The sequence below is a fragment of the Scylla paramamosain genome, chromosome 1 (genome assembly GCF_035594125.1).
Source record: "Scylla paramamosain isolate STU-SP2022 chromosome 1, ASM3559412v1, whole genome shotgun sequence".
NCBI lineage: Eukaryota > Metazoa > Arthropoda > Malacostraca > Decapoda > Portunidae > Scylla > Scylla paramamosain.
The window spans coordinates 5,350,001-5,375,000 of NC_087151.1; the positions used below are offsets into that span (position 1 = coordinate 5,350,001).

The 25,000-nt window shown below is 44.1% G+C and overlaps 3 protein-coding genes across 9 annotated transcripts in view; 1 reads left to right on the top strand and 2 right to left on the bottom strand.

The window, feature by feature from the left end:
• LOC135088672 (mucin-3B-like) overlaps window positions 1-10,541 on the bottom strand; it is a 23,438-nt gene extending 12,897 nt beyond the window's left edge. Inside the window, exons 1-3 of the mRNA XM_063987493.1 lie at window positions 10,416-10,541; window positions 9,409-9,874; window positions 8,947-9,219 (exon numbers count right to left, since the gene is read on the bottom strand). Of these exons, the coding sequence (XP_063843563.1) occupies window positions 8,947-9,219; window positions 9,409-9,874; window positions 10,416-10,541 (865 nt within the window). The remainder of the gene's footprint in view (window positions 1-8,946; window positions 9,220-9,408; window positions 9,875-10,415) is intronic.
• Window positions 1-25,000, top strand: part of LOC135093066 (uncharacterized) — a 182,083-nt gene that overhangs the window by 139,975 nt on the left and 17,108 nt on the right. The window lies entirely within an intron of this gene.
• On the bottom strand, window positions 11,251-13,658 carry LOC135094702 (mucin-2-like). The gene is made up of 3 exons (XM_063998583.1): window positions 13,111-13,658; window positions 12,623-12,939; window positions 11,251-12,545 (listed from the first exon to the last, which is right to left on the bottom strand). The coding sequence occupies exons 1-3, from the start codon at window positions 13,656-13,658 to the stop codon at window positions 11,266-11,268; spliced, it is 2,145 nt and encodes a 714-aa protein (XP_063854653.1). The 3' UTR covers window positions 11,251-11,265.

Consider the following 25,000-nt stretch of genomic DNA (forward strand, 5'->3'; position numbering starts at 1 on the left):
TCGTTACCAGCATTGGAAAGCATAACAAGCGTACGTCATTTTTATGTACTGTTCCGCCTGACCGAGACTTCGAAACGTGACTAGCCGGGCCTCTTTTTTTGTATGTGTGTGTGTGTGTGTGTGTGTGTGTGTGTGTGTGTGTGTGTGTGTGTGTGTGTGTGTGTGTGTGTGGTTGCTTTCAGTTTGCTTTCTTTAATTAAGCAATGAGATTGTGTTCTTTAGGAGATGGAATATTGGATTGTAGAGGCTTCCGGATGACTGGAGAAAAAGAGAAAAAAAGAAATTGAGAGAGAGGGGTGGGTGGAGGCGGGTTGGGGGGGGAAAGACCAGAGGCGCTGTGAGATGAGGCTGGTTCGAAACTGTGTTGGCTGCGAGAAAGTAGTTCGAGTCAGCGAGTAAACACAACTTGGTCAACAGAAAACGGGATGACGGGAAGAATTTCGAGTAGGGAGAGGCCTCTTTCACTGCTGTTTCACTTTTTGTCTGCCTGTCTCCCTGCCTGCCTTTCTGTCTGGCTGTCTGGCTGTCTTGCTACGTGTCTGGGTGCCTATCTGTTTGTTCGTCCATTTGTTGGCCAGGTTTCGGAAGCCCCAGCACTGGAGTTTCACTGAAGCAATCTGAACACAATATTACAACAGTCTAGTGAAATTGGTTGGGTAACGTCCGTGTTGTGCATTGTGTAGTTAATGCCGGTGCTGCTCAGTTAGGTTAGGTTAGGTAGATTAGGTTTGGTTAGTTTAGGTTAGGTTTGGTTAGGTTAGGTAAGATAAGGTAAAGTAAGGTTAGGTTAAATTAGATTAGGTTAGGTTAGGTAAGGTTAAATAGGTTAGGTTAGGTTAGGTAAGGTTAGGTTAAGTTAGGTTTGGTTAGGTTAGGTAAGGTAAGGTAAGGTTATGTTAAGTTAGATTAGGGTAGGTTAGGTTAGGTAACGTTAAATAGTCTAGGTTTGGTTAGATTAGGTTAGGTTAGGTTAACAGCTTATAACCTATAGCAATAATATTATACACGATACACGTATTGAACTCAGGAATTCAGCCTGATTTTGTTTTCCACCTATAGTTGCATAAAGGAGACAGGAAGGAATCGGTTCTCAGAATTTGTAGTAGATAAGACTCAGTAATCAGGTTGTTAGTGCTGCGTCAGTAGGAAGCTTTAAAAGAAGAAGAAATTATGACTAGCAATGACAGGTGGAAAAAACATTCACATGCCTCACTCAGGGACGGCCACGCGCAGGTCTGTTAGGTTTCTTGCAGCTTCCTTTACATTCTTATGTTCATACTTTCCTCTCGCTTGGGCCCGTATTCAGAAAGGCTCACCTCTCTCACCACGACTATTTTCGAAGGCTACATATATGATTAGCCGGATTCGCAATAGTATTTGGCATGTTTATAGTGCAGAAATGTTAATCTACCACTTGAACCGTAAATACACCCTTGAAAATCTACTTTTCTTTATCTTGAGCCTTTTGAATGTAGTGGAGGTGCGGCGCAGAAGTGTTTCAGAATGTGACCCTTCGTCTGTTTCAAGAGGGGAGTATCAGGACAACCGATTACAGTCCTTTCTTACCCTTTATATGCCAATGAAGCAGACTTTTTTTTGTTTACCTTTTATTTATTTATCTCTATTTATTTTATTTACCTATTTTTTGGGACCCCCGGCTGGCCTTTTTCAAGTGTAAACGAGATTGCTAGTGAATGAGCTTAGGTATTTTGAAGGAAGGCTCACGGTGTCCTCATTACTCTCGGCAGTTATGTTCTGGTCTTTCAGGGGAAGCACATGGAAGTCCCTGTGTGTTTGGTGCACTGGGAGGGTATTCTATTACTAGATCACCACCATCTGGTGTGCATTCTCTCTCTCTCTCTCTCTCTCTCTCTCTCTCTCTCTCTCTCTCTCTCTCTCTCTCTCTCTCTCTCTCTCTCTCTCTCTCTCTCTCTCTCTCTCTCTCTCTCTCTCTCTCTCTCTCTCTCTCTCTCTCTCTCTCTCTCTCTCTCTCTCTCTCTCTCTCTCTCTCTCTCTCTCTCTCTGCCTGAACTATCTTTTAAAATTTCAAGCTTCAGACAACACTACCAGACCAAATGAAATTAAAAGCTGTTCATTGTATTAATGCAATTTTTTCTGACTGCCTCCTCTGTGTAATAAGACACTAAGTAAAAGTTATATAAAATTCACATTACATGGCACTACACGCAAAAAATGCCATGTGTTGTGAATTTTATACAACTATTACCTAGTGTTTTATTGTTTTTTAGCCTGAAGATGCTTGCAGAAAGAGGCGAAACGCAGCAATTGAGAAAAGAATAAAGTTGAAAATTTCGGAGTTTCCCTGCAAAACAAGCTATCAAGAAGACCTTACACATGTTAGTTTCTGAGCACCGAGTCTTAGCTGTGTTTCTGTCTAGCTTCCATTCACATTTTCCACGATGTGTGGTCTGTCTTCCTTCACCGCGAATCACAGCTGAAGGAAACAATGAATAGGGCGAAGTCTTCGCCTTTACCACCCTGTATCTCTTTATATAAGTGTAGCTTATCATAAACAGCCTATTAATGAAGGCCACCATATCTGACCCTTTTTGTTCATAATCAAGTTCGCATTTTTACAGTATTATAATTCTCTCTGATTAAGAAACCTTGTTCAAACGTAAGAGAAAGTAGAGTAGCACACCTTTATCTTGAGTATTCACACGTTTCGGAACTCCACCCGGGTACTATCTCATCTACAAATACGAGTTCCTCTTAAACTTTCTATCACATTAGCACTTACAGCCTGCCCGGCAAACAGTGTTCTCGTCCACTCTGTCCGCATCATCGTCATAAAAGCAGCCACCGTGCCCATTGCCCGCCGTCATGCATTACAACCTTTGGGGTGTGTGTTGTTCCCTTGTGGTGGCGGACAGAGAGAGAGAGAGAGAGAGAGAGAGAGAGAGAGAGAGAGAGAGAGAGAGAGAGAGAGAGAGAGAGAGAGAATCAGCCGGACGGAAAAACAGACAGATAGACAGACGAGCTAACAAGATTAGGGACAGTCAGACGGACGGAAAAACAGACAGACAAATAAACAAGATATATGGGTAGATACATTGAATACTGCGTTCAGTTCTGGTCAGCTTTTTTATAGGAAAAGAATTAAAAAAAATCCGACTGCGAAACAAGCCATATGAGGTCAGCTTGTTTAGTTTAGAGAAGCGCATGATGCGAGGAGACTTAATAGCGATATTCAGAATGTTACGTGGCTTTGACAGTGTTAACATCAACAACAACCTAATCATTGATCGAACAATCACCACTCGTAGTAATGGCTATAAGATCACTGATAAGCGATTCAGATCTGACGATGCTAAACACCTTTTTTTTTTTTTTCATATATAGGATTTTTAATTTAACATTTGGAATTCTTTCCCGGCACAAGTAGTAAAAAGCAAAACAGTTGAAACATTTAAGCATCGACTACACAAAAACGTCACACCAGTCCCTCAATTAACGTATTCACCTCCTGCTTGACTTTTTTGTCTATTTATTTATTTTTTTTAGTGAATAGTATTACTTAAAATAACATGTCTCAACCTTTCGTATCACATTCTGTAACTGCTTCTCCCTGCAGCACGGTGTTCTTTCTTTGAACCTTGCTATCCTCTTATCTCTAACTCTTAGAATTAATAATTGTAGTATAGTCACACAGACAGCATCACCATCATCACCATCACCATACATTCTCTCTCTCTCTCTCTCTCTCTCTCTCTCTCTCTCTCTCTCTCTCTCTCTCTCTCTCTCTCTCTCTCTCTCTCTCTCTCTCTCTCTCTCATTAGAGGTAAACCTTCCACTAGCCACTGGTGAGGCAACACACACACACACACACACACACACACACACACACACACACACACACACACACACACACACACACACACACACACACACACACACACACACACACACACACACATAAAGCCGCCACCTTCACTAACACCACCACCACCACCATTACCACAACCACCACCACCACAACAACAACAGCAGCAACAACAACAATAACAACAAGCAGTATTCGCAGCAGCGGCAGCAACAACAACAACAGGTGGCCCCGTGACGGCGGTTCGTGGGTGGCAGAGCGCAGAACCCGGATGAACGGCGCGCTACAAGTAAAAAAACGTTAGCAGGTGACGGAGGAGGGGACAAGAAACCCATCAGTGCTTGAGGAGACCTTGAACACTGCCAGGCGGGGCGGCCAATCGGAGTCTGGCAGAAGGAAGGCCAAGATGCTGAAGGGGATGGTGTGAATTCTTAGTCGTAATGTGATGGTAGTGGTGGTACTAGTAGTAGTGGTAGTAGTAGTAGTAGTTGTTGTTGAAGTAGTAGTTGTAATTGTTGTTGTTGTTGTTGTTGTTGTTGTTGTTGTTGTTGTTGTTGTTGTTGTTGTTGTAGCAATAGCAGTGCTAGTAATGGTGGTATTAGTTGTAGAAGTGTTAGTAGTTAGTAATAGCAGCAGCAGCAGCAGCAGCAGCAGCAGTAGTAGTAGTAGTAGTAGTAGTAGTAGTAGTAGTAGTAGTAGTAATAGTAGTAGTAGTAGTAGTAGTAGTAGTAGCAGTAGTTGTTGTTGTTGTTGTTGTTGTTGTTGTTGTTGTTGTTGTTGATGTCGCAGTCGTAGTAATAGTAGTAGTAGTAATAGTAGTAGTAATAGTAGTGGTGGTGGTGGTGGTAGTGATAGTGGATGAAGAATCGTTCCCAACTAAAAAAGTTCTAACGAGAAATTTCTTACCTCAAATTGTGCTGAATCACCTTCCATGAAATTAATTACAAGTGTCGTGCCAATAAATCTTCCGCCCCTTTTGTAAATGATAATTGTACGTATAACCCCTGACCACCTTTACTTACTCCTTGTCTTTGGAGGGGAACTGATGCCACACACTCACTCGAAACTTCTAAAAAAATGACAGAGAAAGAGAGAGAGAGAGAAGCTATTCGTCTCCTCATCCCTACCATCATACAGTCATTATTGCCTCATAGTGCAGTTCATTTACCGTTACTTTTATGGTTAACTGCTCTTTTTGACCTTGCTAAGTGCACGTCTTTCCTTTTCCTCCCCCCACCCGCACCCTCGACAATGTAAGACATTAATTTCTTCCCACTACCTTCATTTTTCCATACCTATCGCTGGTAAATGCCTGACCAGTCTACCTGTTTTTTTTTTTTCTCTCCACTTTCTTTGGTTTGAATTGTTTCAGGGAAGGAGTATTGTGACGTGTATGGAAGTAAATTAATCTTTATTTTACTAATCTTTATCTATATAACTTATTTAAGGGTATAGGAAGAGTGGCAAACCGACCGGCTCTCTCTCTCTCTCTCTCTCTCTCTCTCTCTCTCTCTCTCTCTCTCTCTCTCTCTCTCTCTCTCTCTCTCTCTCTCTCTCTCTCTCTCCATATTTTGCCCTTACCGAGCCTCCTTCACCTAAAAACAACCTCAGTGCACCCGAATACAGCGAGTGGTGACCAGAGGCTTCAGTACTTTCCTCCTTTCACTGGTCACCTGGAAATGTGTGCTAATCTCGTCTTTCCATCTTCTTCATGACTTCAGCTCCTTCAGTAGAGAAACTCAATGGCTTTACACTCTTTTGGAGCTCTTCTGCTGTGCACCCTGAGCAGCTGTGAGTAAATGTGTTTTCCTCAAATTTTTTTCTAATTCCTTAACTTATTCTCTCATTTGAATATATGAATAGATGAATATAAGCAGTGGTAGGAGCATCAATTATTGTAATAGTTGTAGTAGTAGTAGTAGTAGTAGTAATAGTAGTAGTAGTAGTAGTGGTAGGAGTAGTAGCAGTAGTAACAGAAGTAATAGTAGTAGTAGCAGTAGCATTAGCATTAGCATTAGCATTAGCACCACCACCACCACCACCACCACCACCAGGAGGCCCAGTAGAACAAATCTTCGTTAAGGCGAATATGAATCCAATGTAAGGTCCCCGCGTGCCTGTCAGTCAGCGGGTGTGTCCCTCCCATCACAACACTGACAGTATCATGACACACATCGGCTCTCGTGTCCACTCAGGCGACAGCTACACCCCGAGACTCTCGGCTGTGTAGTGGCGAGCTATGAAGGTTCTATAAATTCAGCTTGTGCCATGATGGTTGTTGTAGTGGTGGTGGTGGTTGTGGTGGTGTGTATGTGCAAGAGACCAAGCACATGAGTGAATAATTCTTACATTTTATACCTTTTGTAATGGCAAGTGTGGGAAAAAAACAATTGAACGCTCCTTTTTTTCCATCTTAATTAAGGAAGCATAGTACGTATTGCCTTAAGTGGGGCTACCTTTAAGACAGACGACCCCGACCTCCCCCTGGTGTTCCGTGGCCATGAGTGGTGGAGGAAGGACACGGGAAGACAGCATTGGTACAAGTGGAGGCCGTGTTGGTCAGCGGCGAGAAGCCCCAAGCCAACCATTTAGCCAACCCTTTCCAGCCGAGCCTTCGCACAGACCCCGGTGTTGTGGTTGCAGCTCCTCGACTCCCAGACAAGGCTCCGGCTGACTCACACACACACACACACACACACACACACACACACACACACACACACACACACACACACACACACACATACACATTCTCTCTCTCTCTCTCTCTCTCTCTCTCTCTCTCTCTCTCTCTCTCTCTCTCTCTCTCTCTCTCTCTCTCTCTCTCTCTCTCTCTCTCTCTCTCTCTCTCTCTCTCTCTCTCTCTCTCTAGTTTTTCCTGCTTCTCTTTTGCTGCCTCTACACATTCACCTGTAGACAGCAACATTATCAACCAATTCATCTTCATTACTGCCATTGGAATGACCAAGGCTAGCGCTATTACTCTCCTCCTCCTCCTCCTCCTCCTACTCTTCATTATCATAGTTTTTGGCGTTGCTGTCTGAGGAAGGGAAATGTGTGATTGTGTGGAAGTATGGGAAGGAAGGGAAACGTAGCAAGGAATGTATGTGTGTGTGTGTGTGTGTGTGTGTGTGTGTGTGTGTGTGTGTGTGTGTGTGTGTGTGTGCTGACAAAATTTTTACTATACATGAGTCTTGTATTTGAGATGTTCAGGATTTTGCCTTGTACAAGTTTATCTTTTTTCCTTTTTTCTTTTCTTTCTTACAAGCCTTGATTACGATCGTGTACTTTCAGTGAACTTATGTATGTAATTTTATCAATAAGCTACTACTACTACTACTACTACTACTACAATTGTGTATGTGTTTTCTCTTCAAGTATGTAGAGTTAGGGAAAGGAAATTACACGATAACGTACAGGAAAACAATGAAAAATAGCATCATGAGCTTTCTGGAGAGAGAGAGAGAGAGAGAGAGAGAGAGAGAGAGAGAGAGAGAGAGAGAGAGAGAGAGAGAGAGAGAGAGGTAGTCCAATATATCTACCATTCACATCCTCTTACTCGTATCTTTACATTCTCACACTTAAAGCAGTCACCGCGTCATGGAAAATAAAGCGTCCTGTTACGTTATGCCTCCGTTCGCTTTTTTAGTTTCATCATTTGTGGAGTTCACTGAGTACGCGGAGGAGTGGGAGTAGACAGAGAGAAGGAGGAGGAGGAGGAAGAGGTTGACGAAGAAAAACAACTCCATGAGGAAGGGTGGGAGGGAGGGAGGGCAGTTTACGAGGCGTGGCTCAGCTTAGTCAGGTGAATGCACTAAAATTGTTGTGAATTAGCACCTCATGATCTTAAAAAATAAAAATTCACCTACTTTCCTCAGTCATTTTCCTCTTGTCTCTTTGTCTGTGTTTCTCCGTCTCTTCTTTTACTTTACTTTTATTTTTATGACCACTACTGGCTAGTCTCCCTTTCTCTCTCATTCTATCAGTACATTCTTCATTCTTCTTTACCTCCTTCACTATCTCTTTCCCTCATCTAATTCTCTCTCTCTCTCTCTCTCTCTCTCTCTCTCTCTCTCTCTCTCTCTCTCTCTCTCTCTCTCTCTCTCTCTCTCTCTCTCTCTCTCTCTCTCTCTCTCTCTCTCTCTCTCTCTCTCTCTCTCTCAATCCAAGTCTTGAAGTACATCCCATTTATGTAACAAAGCATAATATAAGTGAACGTCACAGGACGGCATGCACTCGATTTCGTGTGTCGGCGCACTCTGGCAGTGGAGGTTGGCAAGTGGAGTAAGAGGGAGTGGGGCCACCGTACACTGGCAAAGAGGGTGTGAGCTTGTGATGACGTGCAGACCGAGCTGCATGTGGTCGAATGTTGTTCCTTAACGCAGCAACAACAAGAATCCTATCGGTTTTCATCCATCAGTAACTTTTTTCGTCAAATTTGGCTAACACGCATGTATGCAAAATCATCTGGGAAGTTTTAGAAATTTAGAAAGACTGAGTTTTTTGGCATGTCGATCATTTTGTATTTGATATTATTTTAGTCAAGTGTTGTTTTATTATCTTTATGACTTTTAGCTATGTAGGCAGTTTTATTTATTTTTATCTTTTGTATTTTGAAGTCGTTGATTGACAATAAGTAATTTTTCTTTTTAAGTTAAATTCATTAGTTAGTTTTATCTTTTATCATTTCATAGTTTTAGTGTGTAATAACTTTTTACATTCAATTGATAAAATTATCTAAGTGTTAATTTTATATCCTGTTATTTTATTTTAAAAGAACATTTATATATTATATAAGAAATATTCTATTATTTTATAAAATCAAATAACCCGCTATAAAATCTAATTATTATTTGTAAATCACTTGTAGAGCATTACTTATTTTAACTTGTCCTTTTATATTGATACTGTATCAATACTGCGTACTGTTCTTAATGGACTTTATAATAGTTTTGCTGCTTTGCAATGTACCGACAGTGTCACTGCCATTTTACTTATAACTTTGTAATGCCATGTTGAAAGTAGTGTATTCTGTTGTGGTCAATAAAATAATAATAATAATGTTGTGTTGGGAGGTGGTGGTGGATGTGTTTTGTGTTGACAGGTGGTGACGGATGTGGTGTGGTGTGTTGCGTTGTGTTGTATTGGAAGGTGGTAGTGGATGTTTTGTTGTGTTGCCGGGTGTGCTGTGTTGTGTTGTGTTGTGTTGTGTTGTGTTGGGAGGTGGTGGAGGATGTGATGTGTTGTCTTGTGTTGGTTAGTGTTAAGGGATGTGTTGTGTTGTGTTGTGTTTGGAGGTGGTGGAGGATGTGTTGCGTTGTGTTGGCGAATGTGTTGTGTTGTGTTGGGAGGTGGTGGCAGATGTGGTGTATTGTCTTGTGTTAGTTGGTGTTGAAGGATGTGTTGTGTTGTGTTGGGAGGAGATGGTATATGTGTTATGTTGTGTCGTGTTGCGGTGGTGGCGGATGTATTGTGTTGTGTTGGGAGGTGTTTGTGGATGTGTGTTGTGTTGTGTGGTCAGAGGTGGCGGCTGATGTTTTGCGTTATGTTGTGTTTGGAGGTGCCGGCTGATGTGTTGTGTTGTGTTGATGGGCGATGGCAGATGTGTTGTGTTGTGTTGGGAGGTGTTGGCAGATGTGTTGTGTTGTGTTGGGAGGAGATGGTATATGTGTTATGTTGTGTTCGTGTTGCGGTGGTGGCGGATGTGATGCGTTGTGTTGTGTTGGGAGGTGGTGACGGATGTGTTGTGTTGTGTTGGGAAGTGGTGGCAGATGTGTTGTGTTGGGAGGTGGTGGCAGATGTGTTGTGTTGTGTTGTGCTGGGATGTGCTGGCGAATGTGTTGTGTTGTGTTGGGAGGTAATGGCAGATGTGTTGTGTTGTGTCGTGTTGGGAGGTGGTTGCAGTTGTGTTGTGTTGTGTTGTGTTTGGAGGTGGTGGGGAATGTGTTGTGTTGTGTTGTGTTGTGTTTGGAGGTGGTGGGGAATGTGTTGTGTTGTGTTGTGTTGGGAGGCGGTGGAGGATGTGTTGTGCTGTGTTGGGAAGTGGTGGTAGATGTGTTGTGTTGTGTTCAGAGGTGGTGGCAGATGTCTTGTGTTGTGTTGTGTTTGGAGGTGGTGGGGAATGTGTTGTGTTGTGTTGTGTTGGGAGGTGGTGGAGGATATGTTGTGCTGTGTTCGGAGGTGGTGGTAGATGTGTTGTGTTGTGTTGGGAGGTGGTGGCAGATGTCTTGTGTTGTGTTGTGTTGGAAGGTGGTGGCGGATACGTTGTGCTGTGTTGTGTTTGGAGGTGGTGGGTAATGTGTTGTGTTGTCTTGTGTTGGGAGGCGGTGGAGGATATGTTGTGCTGTGTTCGGAGGTGGTGGTAGAAGTATTGTGTTGTGTTGGGAGGTGGTGGGAAATGTGTTGTGTTGTGTTCGGAGGTGGTGGCAGATCTGTTATGTTGTGTTGGGAGGTGGTGGCGGATGTGTTGTGTTGTGTTGGGAGGTGGTGGCTGATGAATTGTGCTGTGTTATGTTGGGAGGTGGTGGCTTCTGTGTTGTGTTGTGTTGGGAGGTGGTGGTTCATGTGTTGCGTTGTGTTGAGAGGTGGTGGCGGATGTTTTGTGTTGTGTTGGGAGGTGGTGGTAGATGTTTTGTGTTGTGTTATGTTGGAAGGTGGTGGCTGATGTGTTGTGTTGTGTTGGGAGGTGGTGGTTCATGTGTTGCGTTGTGTTGGGAGGTGGTGGCAGATGTTTTGTGTTGTGTTGGAAGGTGGTGGCTGATGTGTTGTGTTGTGTTGGGAGCTGGTGGCAGATATGTTGTGTTGTGTTGGGAGGAGGGAGGTGGTGGCAGATGTGTTGTGTTGTGTTGGGAGCTGGTGGCAGATGTGTTGTGTTGTGTTGTGTTTGGAGGTGGTGGGGAATGTGTTGTGTTGTGTTGTGTTAGGAGGCGGTGGAGGATGTGTTGTGCTGTGTTCGGAGGTGGCGGTAGATGTATTGTGTTGTGTTCGGAGGTGGTGGCAGATGTCTTGTGTTGTGTTGTGTTGAGAGAGGTGGTGGCAGATGTGTTGTGTTGTGTTGTGTTTGGAGGTGGTGGGTAATGTGTTGTGTTGTCTTGTGTTGGGAGGCGGTGGAGGATATGTTGTGCTGTGTTCGGAGGTGGTGGTAGAAGTATTGTGTTGTGTTGGGAGGTGGTGGGAAATGTGTTGTGTTGTGTTCGGAGGTGGTGGCAGATCTGTTATGTTGTGTTGGGAGGTGGTGGCGGATGTGTTGTGTTGTGTTGGGAGGTGGTGGCTGATGAATTGTGCTGTGTTATGTTGGGAGGTGGTGGCAGATGTGTTGTGTTGTGTTGGGAGGTGGTGGTTCATGTGTTGCGTTGTGTTGATAGGTGGTGGCCGATGTTTTGTGTTGTGTTGGGAGGCGGTGGCAGATGTGTTGTGTTGTGTTAGGAGGTGGTGGCAGATGAGTTGTGCTGTGTTGTGTTGGGAGGTGGTGGCAGATGTGTTGTGTTGGGAGGTGGTGGCAGATGTTTTGTGTTGTGTTGGAAGGTGGTGGCTGATGTGTTGCGTTGTGTTGGGAGCTGGTGGCAGATGTGTTGTGTTGTGTTGTGTTTGGAGGTGGTGGGTAATGTGTTGTGTTGTGTTGTGTTGGGAGGCGGTGGAGGATATGTTGTGCTGTGTTCGGAGGTGGTGGTAGATGTATTGTGTTGTGTTGGGAGGTGGTGGGAGATGTGTTGTGTTGTGTTCGGAGGTGGTGGCAGATCTGTTATGTTGTGTTGGGAGGTGGTGGCGGATGTGTTGTGTTGTGTTGGGAGGTGGTGGCAGATGTGTTGTGCTGTGTTATGTTGGGAGGTGGTGGCTTCTGTGTTGTGTTGTGTTGGGAGGTGGTGGTTCATGTGTTGCGTTGTGTTGGGAGGTGGTGGCGGATGTTTTGTGTTGTGTTGGGAGGTGGTGGCAGATGTGTTGTGTTGTGTAGGGAGGTGGTGGCAGATGTGTTGTGTTGTGTTGGGAAGTGGTGGCAGATGTGTTGTATTGTGTTGGAAGGTGGTGCCTGATGTTTTGTTTTGTGTTGGGAGGTGGTGGCAGATGTGCTGTGTTGTGTTGGGAGGTGGTGGCAGATGTTTTGTGTTGTGTTGGAAGGTGGTGGCTGATGTGTTGTGTTGTGTTGGGAGGTGGTGGCAGATATGTATGTTGTGTTGTGTTGGGAGGAGGGAGGTGGTGCCAGATGTGTTGTGTTGTGTTGGGAGGTGGTGGCAGATGTTTTGTGTTGTGTTGGAAGGTGGTGGCTGATGTTTTGTGTTGCGTTGGGAGGTGGTGGCAGATGTGTTGTGTTGTGTTGGGAGCTGGTGGTAGATGTGTTTTGTTGTGTTGTGTTGGAAGGTGGTGGCAGATGTGTTGTGTTGTGATGGGAGCTGGTGGTAGATGTGTTTTGTTGTGTTGGAAGGTGGTGGCAGATGTGTTGTGTTGGGAGGTGGTGGCAGATGTGTTGTGTTTTGTAGGGAGATGGTGGCAGATGTGTTGTGTTTTGTAGGGAGGTGGTGGCAGATGTGCTGTGTTGTGTTGGGAGGTGGTGGCAGATGTGTTATGTTGTGTTGGCAGGTGGTGGCAGATGTGTTGTGTTGCGTTATGTTGGGAAGTGGTGGCAGATGTGTTGTGTTGTGTTGTGTTTGGAGGTGGTGGCATATGTGCTGTGTTGTGTTGTGTTGGGAGGTGGTGGCAGATGTGTTGTGTTGTGTTGGCAGGTGTGTTGGCAGGTGGTGGCAGATGAGTTGTGCTGTGTTGTGTTTGGGAGGTGGTGGCAGATGTGTTGTGTTGTGTTGTGTTGGAAGGTGGTGGAGGATGTGTTGTGCTGTGTTGTGTTTGGAGGTAGTGGGTAATGTGTTATGTTGTGTTGTGTTGGGAGGCGGTGGAGGATATGTTGTGCTGTGTTCGGAGGTGGTGGTAGAAGTATTGTGTTGTGTTGGGAGGTGGTGGGAGATGTGTTGTGTTGTGTTGGAAGGTGGTGGCAGATGTGTTGTGTTGTGTTGGGAGGTGGTGGCGGATGTGTTGTGTTGTGTTGGGAGGTGGTGGCAGATGTTTTATTCTGTTTTTGAAGGTGGTGGATGAGCGCCAAGTGAAGACTGTTTAGAGAGGTTCAGCGTCAGCTCAAGAGTGCTGAAGAGTGCAGCACTTTTGAGTTGACGGTGAGTCTTTCCTAACAGTCTTGACATGGCGCTCAGTCCGTCTTAACAGTCTTAACAGACTGGACACAGCACCACAGCATGCCGACCGCCGCCAGCCAGCCTGCCCACAAAGCAGCCAGCTTGACGAGCGGCCAGGATATGCTGTGGTGCTTCCTGTCAGCCCTGTCATCCTGTTGCTGCTCCAGCCAGTGAAGCACCTGGGCCAGCTCTGGGGACATGCCCAGGTGTGCGCCGCGGCACAGCTGACGCATGTCCCCTCGGCCCTCTGTCAGTGCCTCGCACAGGCGGCGGGTCGCCTTGTTCGCCTCCTTGGCTTCCTGCCGCCTGAGCTCCGCCGCCTGTTGGATTTCTGCTCTCAGAAAGCGCAGCCTGGAGGGTGCCTGTGCTTGGGCCTCGCTTGCCCGCTGCTGCTGCAGGGCAAGCTCAGCCTCCAGCTGCTGCACTTCCTCCTGCAGCAGCATTTGTTTCTCCATCTTCACTTTATGGAGTTGCCTGCGCTGCGCCTTTGCCTGAGCGGTCAACTCCTGCTGGCGCTCCAGCTCTTGTAAGAGGAGCTTCTCCCGCTCTATGTGGCGCATCAGGCCCGCCAAGGCCTCCTGCACCCTGGGGTGCTCGTCCTGGGCCCCGGACGCTGACGCCAGGCACCCCACGATCATTATGAACATAAATTTTACAAAATCCATTTTAATTTCCAGATTGTTTATTAATTCGTGACTTTGTTTTGTTTTTTGTCAACGTGGCCCGAGACGTGAATATGAGTTGCTGGAAACTGTGTCCTAAGCAAGATGCGTAAAACAGTAAACTGTTTACTCAAATATTATCATTAATTATCAACTGTGACTCACGGGGTGGGTGGGTGGGGAGGGAGGGAGGGAGGGAGGGAGGGAGGGAGGGAGGGAGAGGAAGGAAAACACCCACCTCCTCCCTACCCTGTTTCTTGCACGACATGCAACACAGTCATGAAAATTTGTCCTTTTCTCTTTTACATCATTATCAATAATTACCGTTCTTTTGCTTTAATTTCTTGTCTTTCTTGTTTTTCTCTATTTTTTTTTTTTTTATCTATCCTCAACAAGAAATTTTTCAAACAACTATCTCTTTCTTATGTGGAGGGAAGGGGGAATGCAGATCCCACTCATACTGCTTTCTTAAACATGGTGGAATCAAATACTGTTCGTCTCATCAACTCTTTCCTCCTCTTACTGACTCATCCCCGCCGACCCCTCTCTCTCTCTCTCTCTCTCTCTCTCTCTCTCTCTCTCTCTCTCTCTCTCTCTCTCTCTCTCTCTCTCTCTCTCTCTCTCTCTCTCTCTCTCTCTCTCTCTCTCTCTCTCTCTCTCTCTCTCTCTCTCTCTCTCTCTCTCTCTCTCTCTCTCTCTCTCTCTCTCTCTCTCTTTGCCGAAAGCTTCCATCTCTTACTAGCCTCTATTGTTAATTTCCTACTAAATACTCTTCTGATGTTGTTAACTGCTCGGCTCCCTCTTCCCGCGGCTTCATTGCCTTTTCGCCCGTGTTCTGTCCACCTCCCTAATACAGTAACCAACCGGTATTCTGTCTTTAATCCTTTTCACTGGTAAACTCGAGAAGTCACTCATATTCTGTATTGCCTACTGCCTCTGAAAGTTCTCAAGGGGCAGGTTTAAAGACACTTCTTATATTTTTAGATCTTTTGGACTATTTTCTTTTGAGACTTGCATCTTTAGTCTGCTTTTCCCTTTTTTCTTTTGTTTGCCCTGGGCCAGAATTATTCTTACATAAAAAATAGTGCTAGGTTAGTAGTAGTAATAGTAGTACTAGTAGTAGTAGCGGCAACAGTAAAAGAAGTAGTAGTAAAAGTAATAGTAGTAGTAGCAGTAGTAAAAGAAGTAGTAGTACTAGAACAACATCAGCAACATCGGTACATCGCAAGTTAACTCCTGAATCCTTTAAACATTAATGTGCCGAACTGATGTGTCCAAAAAGTAGAAACAGCTGTAACACAATAACAGGTGATTGAAAGTGAGAGATTTTCAGCAGAGGTGTGTGTGTGTGTGTGTGTGTGTGTGTGTGTGTGTGTGTGTGTGTGTGTGTGTGTGTGTGTGTGTGTGTGTGTGTGTGTGTCGTTCTTCTCTCGCCTCATTTGTTTGCGTACTCATTCCTATTCTTCTCCTCTTCTTCCAAGGTATTCTGCACTATTATTGCGGTCCTTTGTACGTAAACGATCCGCTATTCTTGTCTTTTTTTTCCTGTAACAATGATTCGAGACTCCCTGTGTTTCATCCCTGCAATTATGTGTCGGTGGTGTCACGTTTGTGTGCGATTCTCTTTTCGTGGTTTTAAAAAGATTCAAATGATTATACAATGTTGCCTGATGTTTTGTGTTTTCGTGTTCTTGTTTTTCATGCTGTTTTTTTTTTAGGGGGGAGGAAAGATGGAGTAATTTTGGAGGTCATGGCATTATTTTTGTTACTTCAGTCTGATATATCTTTCTTTCTTTCTTCTTTTCATTTCTCTCCTCTGATCCTCTATTTCAGCACTCACATCCTCCTTCCTCCCTTCCTTTCTTCCCCCTTTGTCAGTTCTTCCTATTTCCCTCGTCTTAGTCATGCCTCACACCCTCCCTTTCTCCTTCCCTTCTTTCTTCGTTTCCATCACCATGTCTCTCCCTTCTTCTCTCCCTGCCTCCCTCCCTCCCGTCACCCTCGGCCTCCCTCTGTGTGTTGCCTTCACGCCCGCCACCCATAGTCACGCCCACCCACCTCTCCTCCCCCTCCACCCCCAAACACCACTCATATTCTTCCCCTTTCCACTTGTCATCCACCACCATCACCACCACAACACCGTTTTTTCTCACACTTTTCCCTCTTCCTTCTCCATATCCTTCCCATATCTCCACAAAAAAGAATAAAGAGTTCACCTAAATAGTTAAACATTCTCTCTCTCTCTCTCTCTCTCTCTCTCTCTCTCTCTCTCTCTCTCTCTCTCTCTCTCTCTCTCTCTCTCTCTCTCTCTCTCTCTCTCTCTCTCTCTCTCTCTGATGTTTACGACTCTTACAAGTTTTATAGCGTCTTGTTCTCGGATAAGACGACGACGAGGAGGAGAAGGAGGAGGAGGAGGAGGAGGAGGAGGAGGAGGAGGAGGAGGAGGTGGGACGAGAGAACTTGAAAGGAAACAAGAAAGGACTTGGGACAAAGAAAAATGTAAAGAGATGAAAGAATAATATGTTGAGGAGGAAGAGGAGGAGGAGGAGAGGTAAGAACGGGGAAAGCTGAAATAATTATGAGGAAAGAAGAAGAGGAAGAAGGATTGAGATTAAAAGGGAAAGAGAAAAGGAGAGCAGAATAATTTGTTGATGTGGTGTGTGTTTGTTAACTTTTATCTACTGAGGTTTGTTCTTCGTGATGAACAAAAGAACAATGGGAGTAGAGAGGGAGAGAGAGGGAGAGAGGGACAAGGGAAGGCTTTTTGTTTATTTTGACTCGTGTGTGTGTGTGTGTGTGTGTGTGTGTGTGTGTGTGTGTGTGTGTGTGTGTGTGTTTGGTGCTATAATTCTTCCTTGTTTTCACTTCATTTTTCTTTTACTTCTCTTCCTTCACTCCTTTCTTCTCTTCTCTTCTCTTCTCTTCTCTTCTCTTCTCTTCTCTTCTCTTCTCTTCTCTTCTCTTCTCTTCTCTTCTCTTCTCTTCTCTTCTCTCTCTCTCTCTCTCTCTCTCTCTCTCTCTCTCTCTCTCTCTCTCTCTCTCTCTCTCTCTCTCTCTCTCTCTCTCTCTCTCTCTCTCTCGGTCGTGTTAATGTACCCGGACTTCTTTGATTACTTGATTGCATGACCTTCCGGAATCATGTGCTTGACTGAGAGCCGTGATGCAACCTCTCCCTTCCCTCTTCTCCTTCTCTCCCTCCCTCCCTCCCTCCCTCGCGTCACCACCTCCTCCCATTTCAACTTCCCTTTTTTTTTCTCTCTCTCTTCCTTGTCCTTTTTTTATTTCCTTTGATGCTGTTGTTGTTGTTGTTGCTGTTGTAGTAAATAATGGCAAAGAGAAGATTGTTAGAGAGAGAGAGAGAGAGAGAGAGAGAGAGAGAGAGAGAGAGAGAGAGAGAGAGAGAGAGAGAGAGAGAGAGAGAGAGGGGAATTTTGGTGTGAGCAGAAGGTTTTTCCGATCCTAGTATGGTTTCCTTCACACACACACACACACACACACACACACACACACACACACACACACACACACACACACACACACACACACACACACACACACACACACACACACACACACAACACAACACACACAAAACACAACACAACACAACACACACACAGGCCACATTTTATTTTACTGACGCGAAAGTTTCTAAGAAAAATAAAAGAGAAGAGAGAGAGAGAAAAAAAAAAAAAAAAGCTGGTAAATTCATCAAATCAACCCCAATACTTTGAGTCACAGAAGGACACGAGGTTCGGGATTAGGTGGTTGTGGTTCCCTCGGAGGATTACAGATGGTCCCTTCACGCTCACTTGGAGGACCGCAGCACATCAAAGCACTCCAGGACCTCGCGAGCTTACTCCCAAGGGCGGCACTATATAAACACGCAGGAATCAATGAAGTCCAGTTTTTCCTGTGTCCCGTCACTGCTACACGATTGTTCTCGTAATCACCTTGACTTTTTTTTTATTATGGTACTAGTCTTTTTCAATAATAGTAAAGATGAGATTAACTTCATATTATCTCTTTTTTTTATGTGGCCATGCAGTTTTTATGGTACTCTGAGTGTTAACAAAGGAAAGCCGTAACAGTAAATGGACAAACTCCTGACGAGATTGTTCAGCAGAGAGGCTTGATCACTCCACACCTGATGGTCCTGTAGCTTTCCGATGTCAAACCATTCAGTTCTCTCTCTCTCTCTCTCTCTCTCTCTCTCTCTCTCTCTCTCTCTCTCTCTCTCTCTCTCTCTCTCTCTCTCTCTCTCTCTCTCTCTCTCTCTCTCTATGGCAAGAAGATAAGTCAAGGGTACGAAATGAGTAAAGAAATATATATAAGGAATAAAAATCCCGTTTATACTGCCACCGCTCCTCGTAAAAAATAAAAAAATATGAATAAATAAAAAACAAGAGGAAAACCAAACGAGTTGACCAATTAAAGCTTTCAAGATGCCTTCACACTCAACAGGAAGGGAATTTCAGAGTTTACCAAGAAAAAAAAGGGGGGATGAAATAGTGAAGATACTGGTGAAGATACTACTACTACTACTACTACTACTACTACTACTACTACTACTACTACTACTACTACTACTACTACTTCTACTACTACTACTACTACTACTACTACTACTACTACTACTACTACTACTACTACTACTACTACTACACACCTCCCAAATTTCATCAAACCACGTATTATTTTATTAGAGACAGTAAGATAAAGATTGTGTTGTATGAGTAAGATCGTGTGTGTGTGTGTGTGTGTGTGTGTGTGTGTGTGTGTGTGTGTGTGTGTGTGTGTGTGTGTGTGTGTGTGTGTGTGTCATTGTAATGCCGCATAACGGGAAATGTAATGTAAGAAAATGTAAAGTGGAGAAGAAGGAAAGCCCGACATTGTACGTTGTAACCTTACTGCCTCTTGTTAGTGTGTGTGTGTGTGTGTGTGTGTGTGTGTGTGTTGGGGGGGATGGTGTTTGGTAGAAGATTGAATGATTAGATATATTTATTTTTAGAGTCACTCCACGTATTGTCGACATGTAATTTGTTGCTTCCTGCTTGAAAATCTGAAGTGTTTAGGTTGAAAGGGCTCGTGTGTGCAGGAGAGACCAACAAAAGGGCCTCAGAGAAACAGGGTAGAGAAATAATGATCAGATAAAAAGCCTGCTGAATGCTTTACAAATAATGGACGACTTCTGGAAATAGATTGAAAGTTTGGCTTCAGGCGCCTTAATATTTTTTTCTTTCATCAACGAATTTACGTCTTATGAAGGAAAAAAAAATACAGAGCAAGACAGACAGACTCAAAGTTTAATGTGGAAAATATGAATTACTGACAGAGAGCGAATTACACATGAAAATTTAGTAGTCCTCCAGTATTGATAGGTTTGGGAAGTGAACACCAACTCTCTTCCTGATCATTATCATCGGCATAATAATTTTACTCACTGTATTTATTTTCCTTTCAGCTTATGAATCTACCACTTTTGCTGGAGAATTTCTGAGTTACCTTGGGGAATTTGGCGTCCCTGCCCTGCACAGTCTTAGATCACACTAGGACAGAGTGCAATGTCTTAAGTCACCTGGCAATGGAAACCTCTTGGCAGCAAATAGGGTTGCTGGTAGATCATCTCTATATAAAGCAACGGTTAGAGTTTTAGAGTTCTGCTGTTAGCTAAATTGTGCCTTAGTTAACTGAACCATACCCTAGTCAGTGTAACCGTACCATAATAAGTGTAACGGTCGTTAGGTAAACCATACCTTAGTTGGCTGGGCCTCGAAGTGTAGAGGATCGGGACGACCTCACCAAAAGCCTCCTTGGTCATTACTTTTCATGAGCTCTCCGTCTCCGCTCTGCTTACATTCGTTATCATTGTAAAACTCAGCACTTCAGAAGCCAAGAAAGAGAAGGGAAAAGAAAGAGTCAAGAAAAATTTAACCATTAATCATAAAGTCAACAATCCCAATCCGCATTGGGCAGGCGGCGCACCGCTCACCTTTCCATCGGGTCGGTCGATGAATGGCTGCCTGGGGAAACCCGGGGAAAGTAAACTGTGGAAACCCAAATGTCACAGCGGCCCTGTTCCGGGATAAGGGATATCCACCATAGACTTAGAAACCAATGAAACGTAGATGAGTGCACATGTCACGCGCAGCAATAACCTTAATAAAATCAGAGAACGAGATTCAAGGTTAGATACAAGGATACCCAGAACAGTCCATTGTTTTATTATAGCTTTGGACATGAAAACAGATTAATTTAATTGCATCTGCGTTGAATCGGGCGGGGCACAGCGAAAGGGAAACCTTATCACAGTTATGCTGATCCGTGCAGTGCTTCATTATCTCTGGTAAATAAATACACGTAAGAAGATTTGAGATCATGTATCACATCATGAACTTCAGGAACGTTCATTAATCACTCGCCAGTTAGTGGACTGGCAAACAGACAGACAGACAAAAACAATGCAGACAAGAGAGAGAGAGAGAGAAAAAAAAAGGGGAGGGGACGAGGATAGACATAATATAAAAAGAAAGATGGAGACTGAAGCATACAGACAGACTGACAGATAGATAGACACACGAACAAACAGACAGACAGATAGACAAACAAAGAAGTAGAACATCAAAATCGTCATGAATGTTTTTTTTTTTTTACATCCTCCAAAACCGAAGGACGAACACACACACACACACACACACACACACACACACACACACACACACACACACACACACCATAGGAGAGGAGAAAAGTGGACATGGCAGGTGTCGAAGGATATCACCGAAGGACGCTTCTGTAATTCCCATTCGCTTCCTCATAGCTTGGAATTTAAAGGAGGAGTAGGAATAGGTGAAGAAAAAGGAGGAGGAGAAATTGAAGTATAACAAATGCGTTTTTGTGGGCGGTGGAATGGTTGTGGGCGGAGGAGGACATGAGTGTGGTTGTAAGGGGGAGAGAGAGAGAGAGAGAGAGAGAGAGAGAGAGAGAGAGAGAGAGAGAGAGAGAGAGAGAGAGAGAGAGAGAGAGAGAGAGAGAGTAAACCAGGAACTACTGCTTAGGTGCATAGCAAGGACGTGAGGAGATTGATTGATATACTACGCAGGAAGGAGAGGAGGAGGAGGAGGAGGAGGAGGAAGGAGGAGGAGGGGTGCGTGACATAGTATCTAGTATGATGATATTTGCAAGTCATTGAGGTAAGAAAGACAGAAGTGAAGAGGAGGAAGAAGAAGGAGGAAGAACAGAAGCAGACGCAGAAACAGGAAATGGGAAATGATAAAAAAAAAAGGGGTAAAAGAAAAGAAGGGAGTAAGAAAATTGGGAAAATGACTAAGTATCTGAACAAAGGAAAGAATAGAATTGGAGGAAGAGGAGAAGAACGACGGATAGAAGGAGAATGTGGAGAAAAGATGTTGAAGGAAGTGGAGGAAGGAGGAATGAAGGGGCATGGAATGGAGGAGGAGCAGATGATGGAAAAAAAGGAGATGGAGGAAGAAGAAGATGGAGAAATGAGGACGAAGAAGAAAATGGAAGGAGGAGGAGGAGGAGGAGGAGGAAAATGAAAGAAGAAGAAGAAGGAAGGAGAGAACTGAAGGAGGACAAGCAGGAAGAAAAAAAAACTGAAGAAGGAAAAGGAGGAAAAAGAAGAAAGTTGTTCAGTAGTAGGAGGAGGAGGAGGAGGAGGAGGAGGAGAGAGAGAGAGTGTAAACATTAAGTTATCACAAATACCTCAGAATTATGATAACGGAAAGACACCCTTATATTTTGTAACCTTTATTACTGTGATTTCTGTGATGTTTTGTGGCTCTGATTTACGCAGCGCCTTCAGGAATTGGTGTCTGCAGCGCTACTTGATGACTGACTTGACTGACTTGCTGCTCGGCCCTCTCTTGGTGGGTCTAGAGTTGTGGACACGGGTGTTCATCACTGGCTTAGTGTGGAACATCTTGTGTGTGGATGTTAGATTAGGTTAGAGGGAAGTCAAGAGTGAGAAAGAGTAAGAGAGAGAAAGATAGATTGAGAGAGTTTTCTATGTGTGTGTGTGTGTGTGTGTGTGTGTGTGTGTGTGTGTGTGTGTGTGTGTTAATATTTGCAATGAAGATAAGAACATTGTATAGATTCATAAAGCTTACAGGTAACAAAAAATAAGAAAAAATAGGAAGATGTGAAAAAACTTGGCATTTCTCTCTCCCTCTCTTCCTTCTCTTCCTCCCCTCCATCCCTCCCTCCCTCCCTCCCTCCCTCCCTCCCTCCCTCCCTCCTTCCTTCATGTTTTACCTCCATAAATCACTCCCCTCCAACATCTTCCGTCTCTCCTTCTCTCCCCAGTCTTCCCATCAACTTATCCCTCTCCCCCCTTCTCTCTCCCTTCCTTTCTTCCTCTTCCCATTCCCGGTTTTCGCTCTTTTGCACCTTTGCCTCTCTCCTTTCCTTTCCCTTCCCTTCCCTTTCTCCCTGACTCATCTGTTTTTTTTTTTCTGTTGTCATGTTTGCTCACTTTACCTTTTCTTTCTCTTTTCTTACTTTCTTCTCCCTTTGCTTTCATCCCGTTTCTCTTCCATTGCTCCCTTTCTCCCTTTTTTCCTTTGATTCATTTCTTTCTTTCTTTCTTTCTTTTACTTTCTTTATTCTTCCTTCTTTCCTTCCTTTATTTCCTCATTCACTTTCTCACGCATCTCATTACAATATCCTCAACACACACACACACACACACACACACACACACACACACACACACACACACACACACACACACACACACACACACACACACACACACACACACACACACACACACACACACTTCCCTAGGTAAGCGTCTGCCTAATGGACCACGACACTAATTAATATTAATCACATCTGATAAACTTGTTGAACCGCAGACCCGTCCTTGGTGTGTGTGTGTGTGTGTGTGTGTGTGTGTGTGTGTGCCGTGAGCATAGTGTAATGAAATTCCTGAGGAAAGGAAAGTATAAAAGAAGGAAAGGCAGTAAGGAAGGAAAGAAGGAACGGATGACAGTAGGAACGAAGGGGAAAAGGAATGAAAGAGGGAAGAAAAAAGAGAAAATAAGCCAAAAAAAAAAAAAAAAAAAAGAGGAATAGAAAGAAAGAGAGATGTGTGCATGTGTGTGTGTGTGTGTGTGTGTGTGTGTAGCTGCGTGAAGGGAACGTATGCATGGGTGAGAGAGAGGGAAAACAAAATCACTTAAGTATATACAAGTTCGAAGTGGATCACCTCGCCCCGCCTCCTGGTGAAACTCTCGCTGCATTGAAGAAGAACAAGACCTTTAGTGGAGGAAAAGAACATTAAGAAAGAAAAAAAAAGGTAGTCATGGAAGGGGAGAGAAATACTTAAAGGAAAACGATTGCTAAAAATGTATTCTCGTAAACCTGATATTCTTTTTTTCTCTTGTTTTTTTTGTCTGACACATATACACATTTCTCTCTCTCTCTCTCTCTCTCTCTCTCTCTCTCTCTCTCTCTCTCTCTCTCTCTCTCTCTCTCTCTCTCTCTCTCTCTCTCTCTCTCTCTCTCTCTCTCTCTCTCTCTCATGCCCTCTTTCATCATCTTATAAATCAAACATTTGCCAAACACCATCTTCAATCCTTCAATATTAATGGCACACACACACACACACACACACACACACACACACACACACACACACACACACACACACACACACACACACACACACACACACACACACACACACACACACACACACACACACACACTGCCTCTAAGTAGACACGGAACTTGTTAAGCGTATCAGGTTTGTGCCAGTCTTGTTTTCGTGTTACTGAGGCAGAAGAGTCGCTTGAATACTGCATGATGTTTCTTGTAAACTTGTCCAGACTGCCAAATGCGTTACTGTGCATGACTCAAGCCTCCTCTTCCTCATCCACTCTGGCCCTGACCATCACAGGTGAAAGGTGAATGTTGTAGAGTGATTTTTGCGCGTGTTTCTTTTTTTTACAGAGTTCCCCATCCAAGATCATTGAACAAGATTGAAACTCACGGAATTGACGGTAATGTGTTTCATCTGGATTAAAACGTGCCTCGGTTGTCGGGAGCAAAGGGTACAAATGTTATTTTCTTGCTTTCTGATGTTGTAATGATGTTTATGTTGCTCTCTGTCATGTATTAGTCAGCCCCAAGTCAGCAAATCAAGTACACTAGAGTCTTGTTATATGTGGTTCCAGGATACGCCACTCCGAGTAGAGGCGACTGGTCTGTAGGTTCTAAATTCCCTACTAACGACAGTACGTCACCTGTAAATCTATTAAGGTTGATATAGGCGAATTTACTGAACAAAGCTATAATTGCAGAACACTAAGCGGGTCAAACTAACTAATCATTCTCGCTTGCCGTCAGGATTTTGAAATTAAACACTAAACTCACACTTTATTAAGCAATAGGAGACGCGATAGCATGTAAAATGGTTGACTTTCTCATTGGTCTTAGCGTTAACATTAGGGATAAAGTAAGAAAACCCATATCAGCTGAACCAACACATTCAGGAAACAAAAGCAAATAAATAAATAAATAGAAACAAGTAAAAAAATAAATCATGAGTCCTAACTTGGCACGGTCACCTTGGCCCGCGACATTTGATGGCAATTAAGAGGTAATTACACAGCTGGTCAGGTGCTTAAGTGGCAGGAAATGTTACAAGCCATCAAGAGAGCTGCCTTGTAATGAGCCTTTTGTTGTCACCAGTGGGGCGTCTCTGGCTACATACTCATGACAGACGAGGATGCTTGCTCATGACTGTATTTCTAAGTGTATTTATGAGTGTACTGCAAGGAACTCTCACTGGAATCACTGGGAACTGGTGTGTACTTTTGTTTCCCCTTCATGCACTGGTGGAGACATTCAGGTGTACTGCCACTCAGCGCTCGTCAGGCGGCGGATCCCTCAGGTAAACTCGAACAATGAATGAGATAAACGTCGCCCGGTAAGCAGTGAAACTCATTAACTTTCATGGCGCGAGGGACCTTGAGGCCTCAATTACTGGTGACCTGAAAATTTTATCAATATCTCCAGCACATTGCGCTAAAGGTTAAGAGGATATTAGGATCATCAAATGCTGCGCTTGAGAAGAAAAGACCAGTGTTACGCCATGAGGTCTTTTGTTTCCCTGCTCACCCTCACACACACACACACACACACACACACACACACACACACACACACACACACACACACACACACACACACACACACACACACACACAGTCACGCTTCACCAAACATCTTACAGAACTACAAGGTGTCCAGCGAAGGTGACACACATTTACTCACGGCTTGAAGAGAGA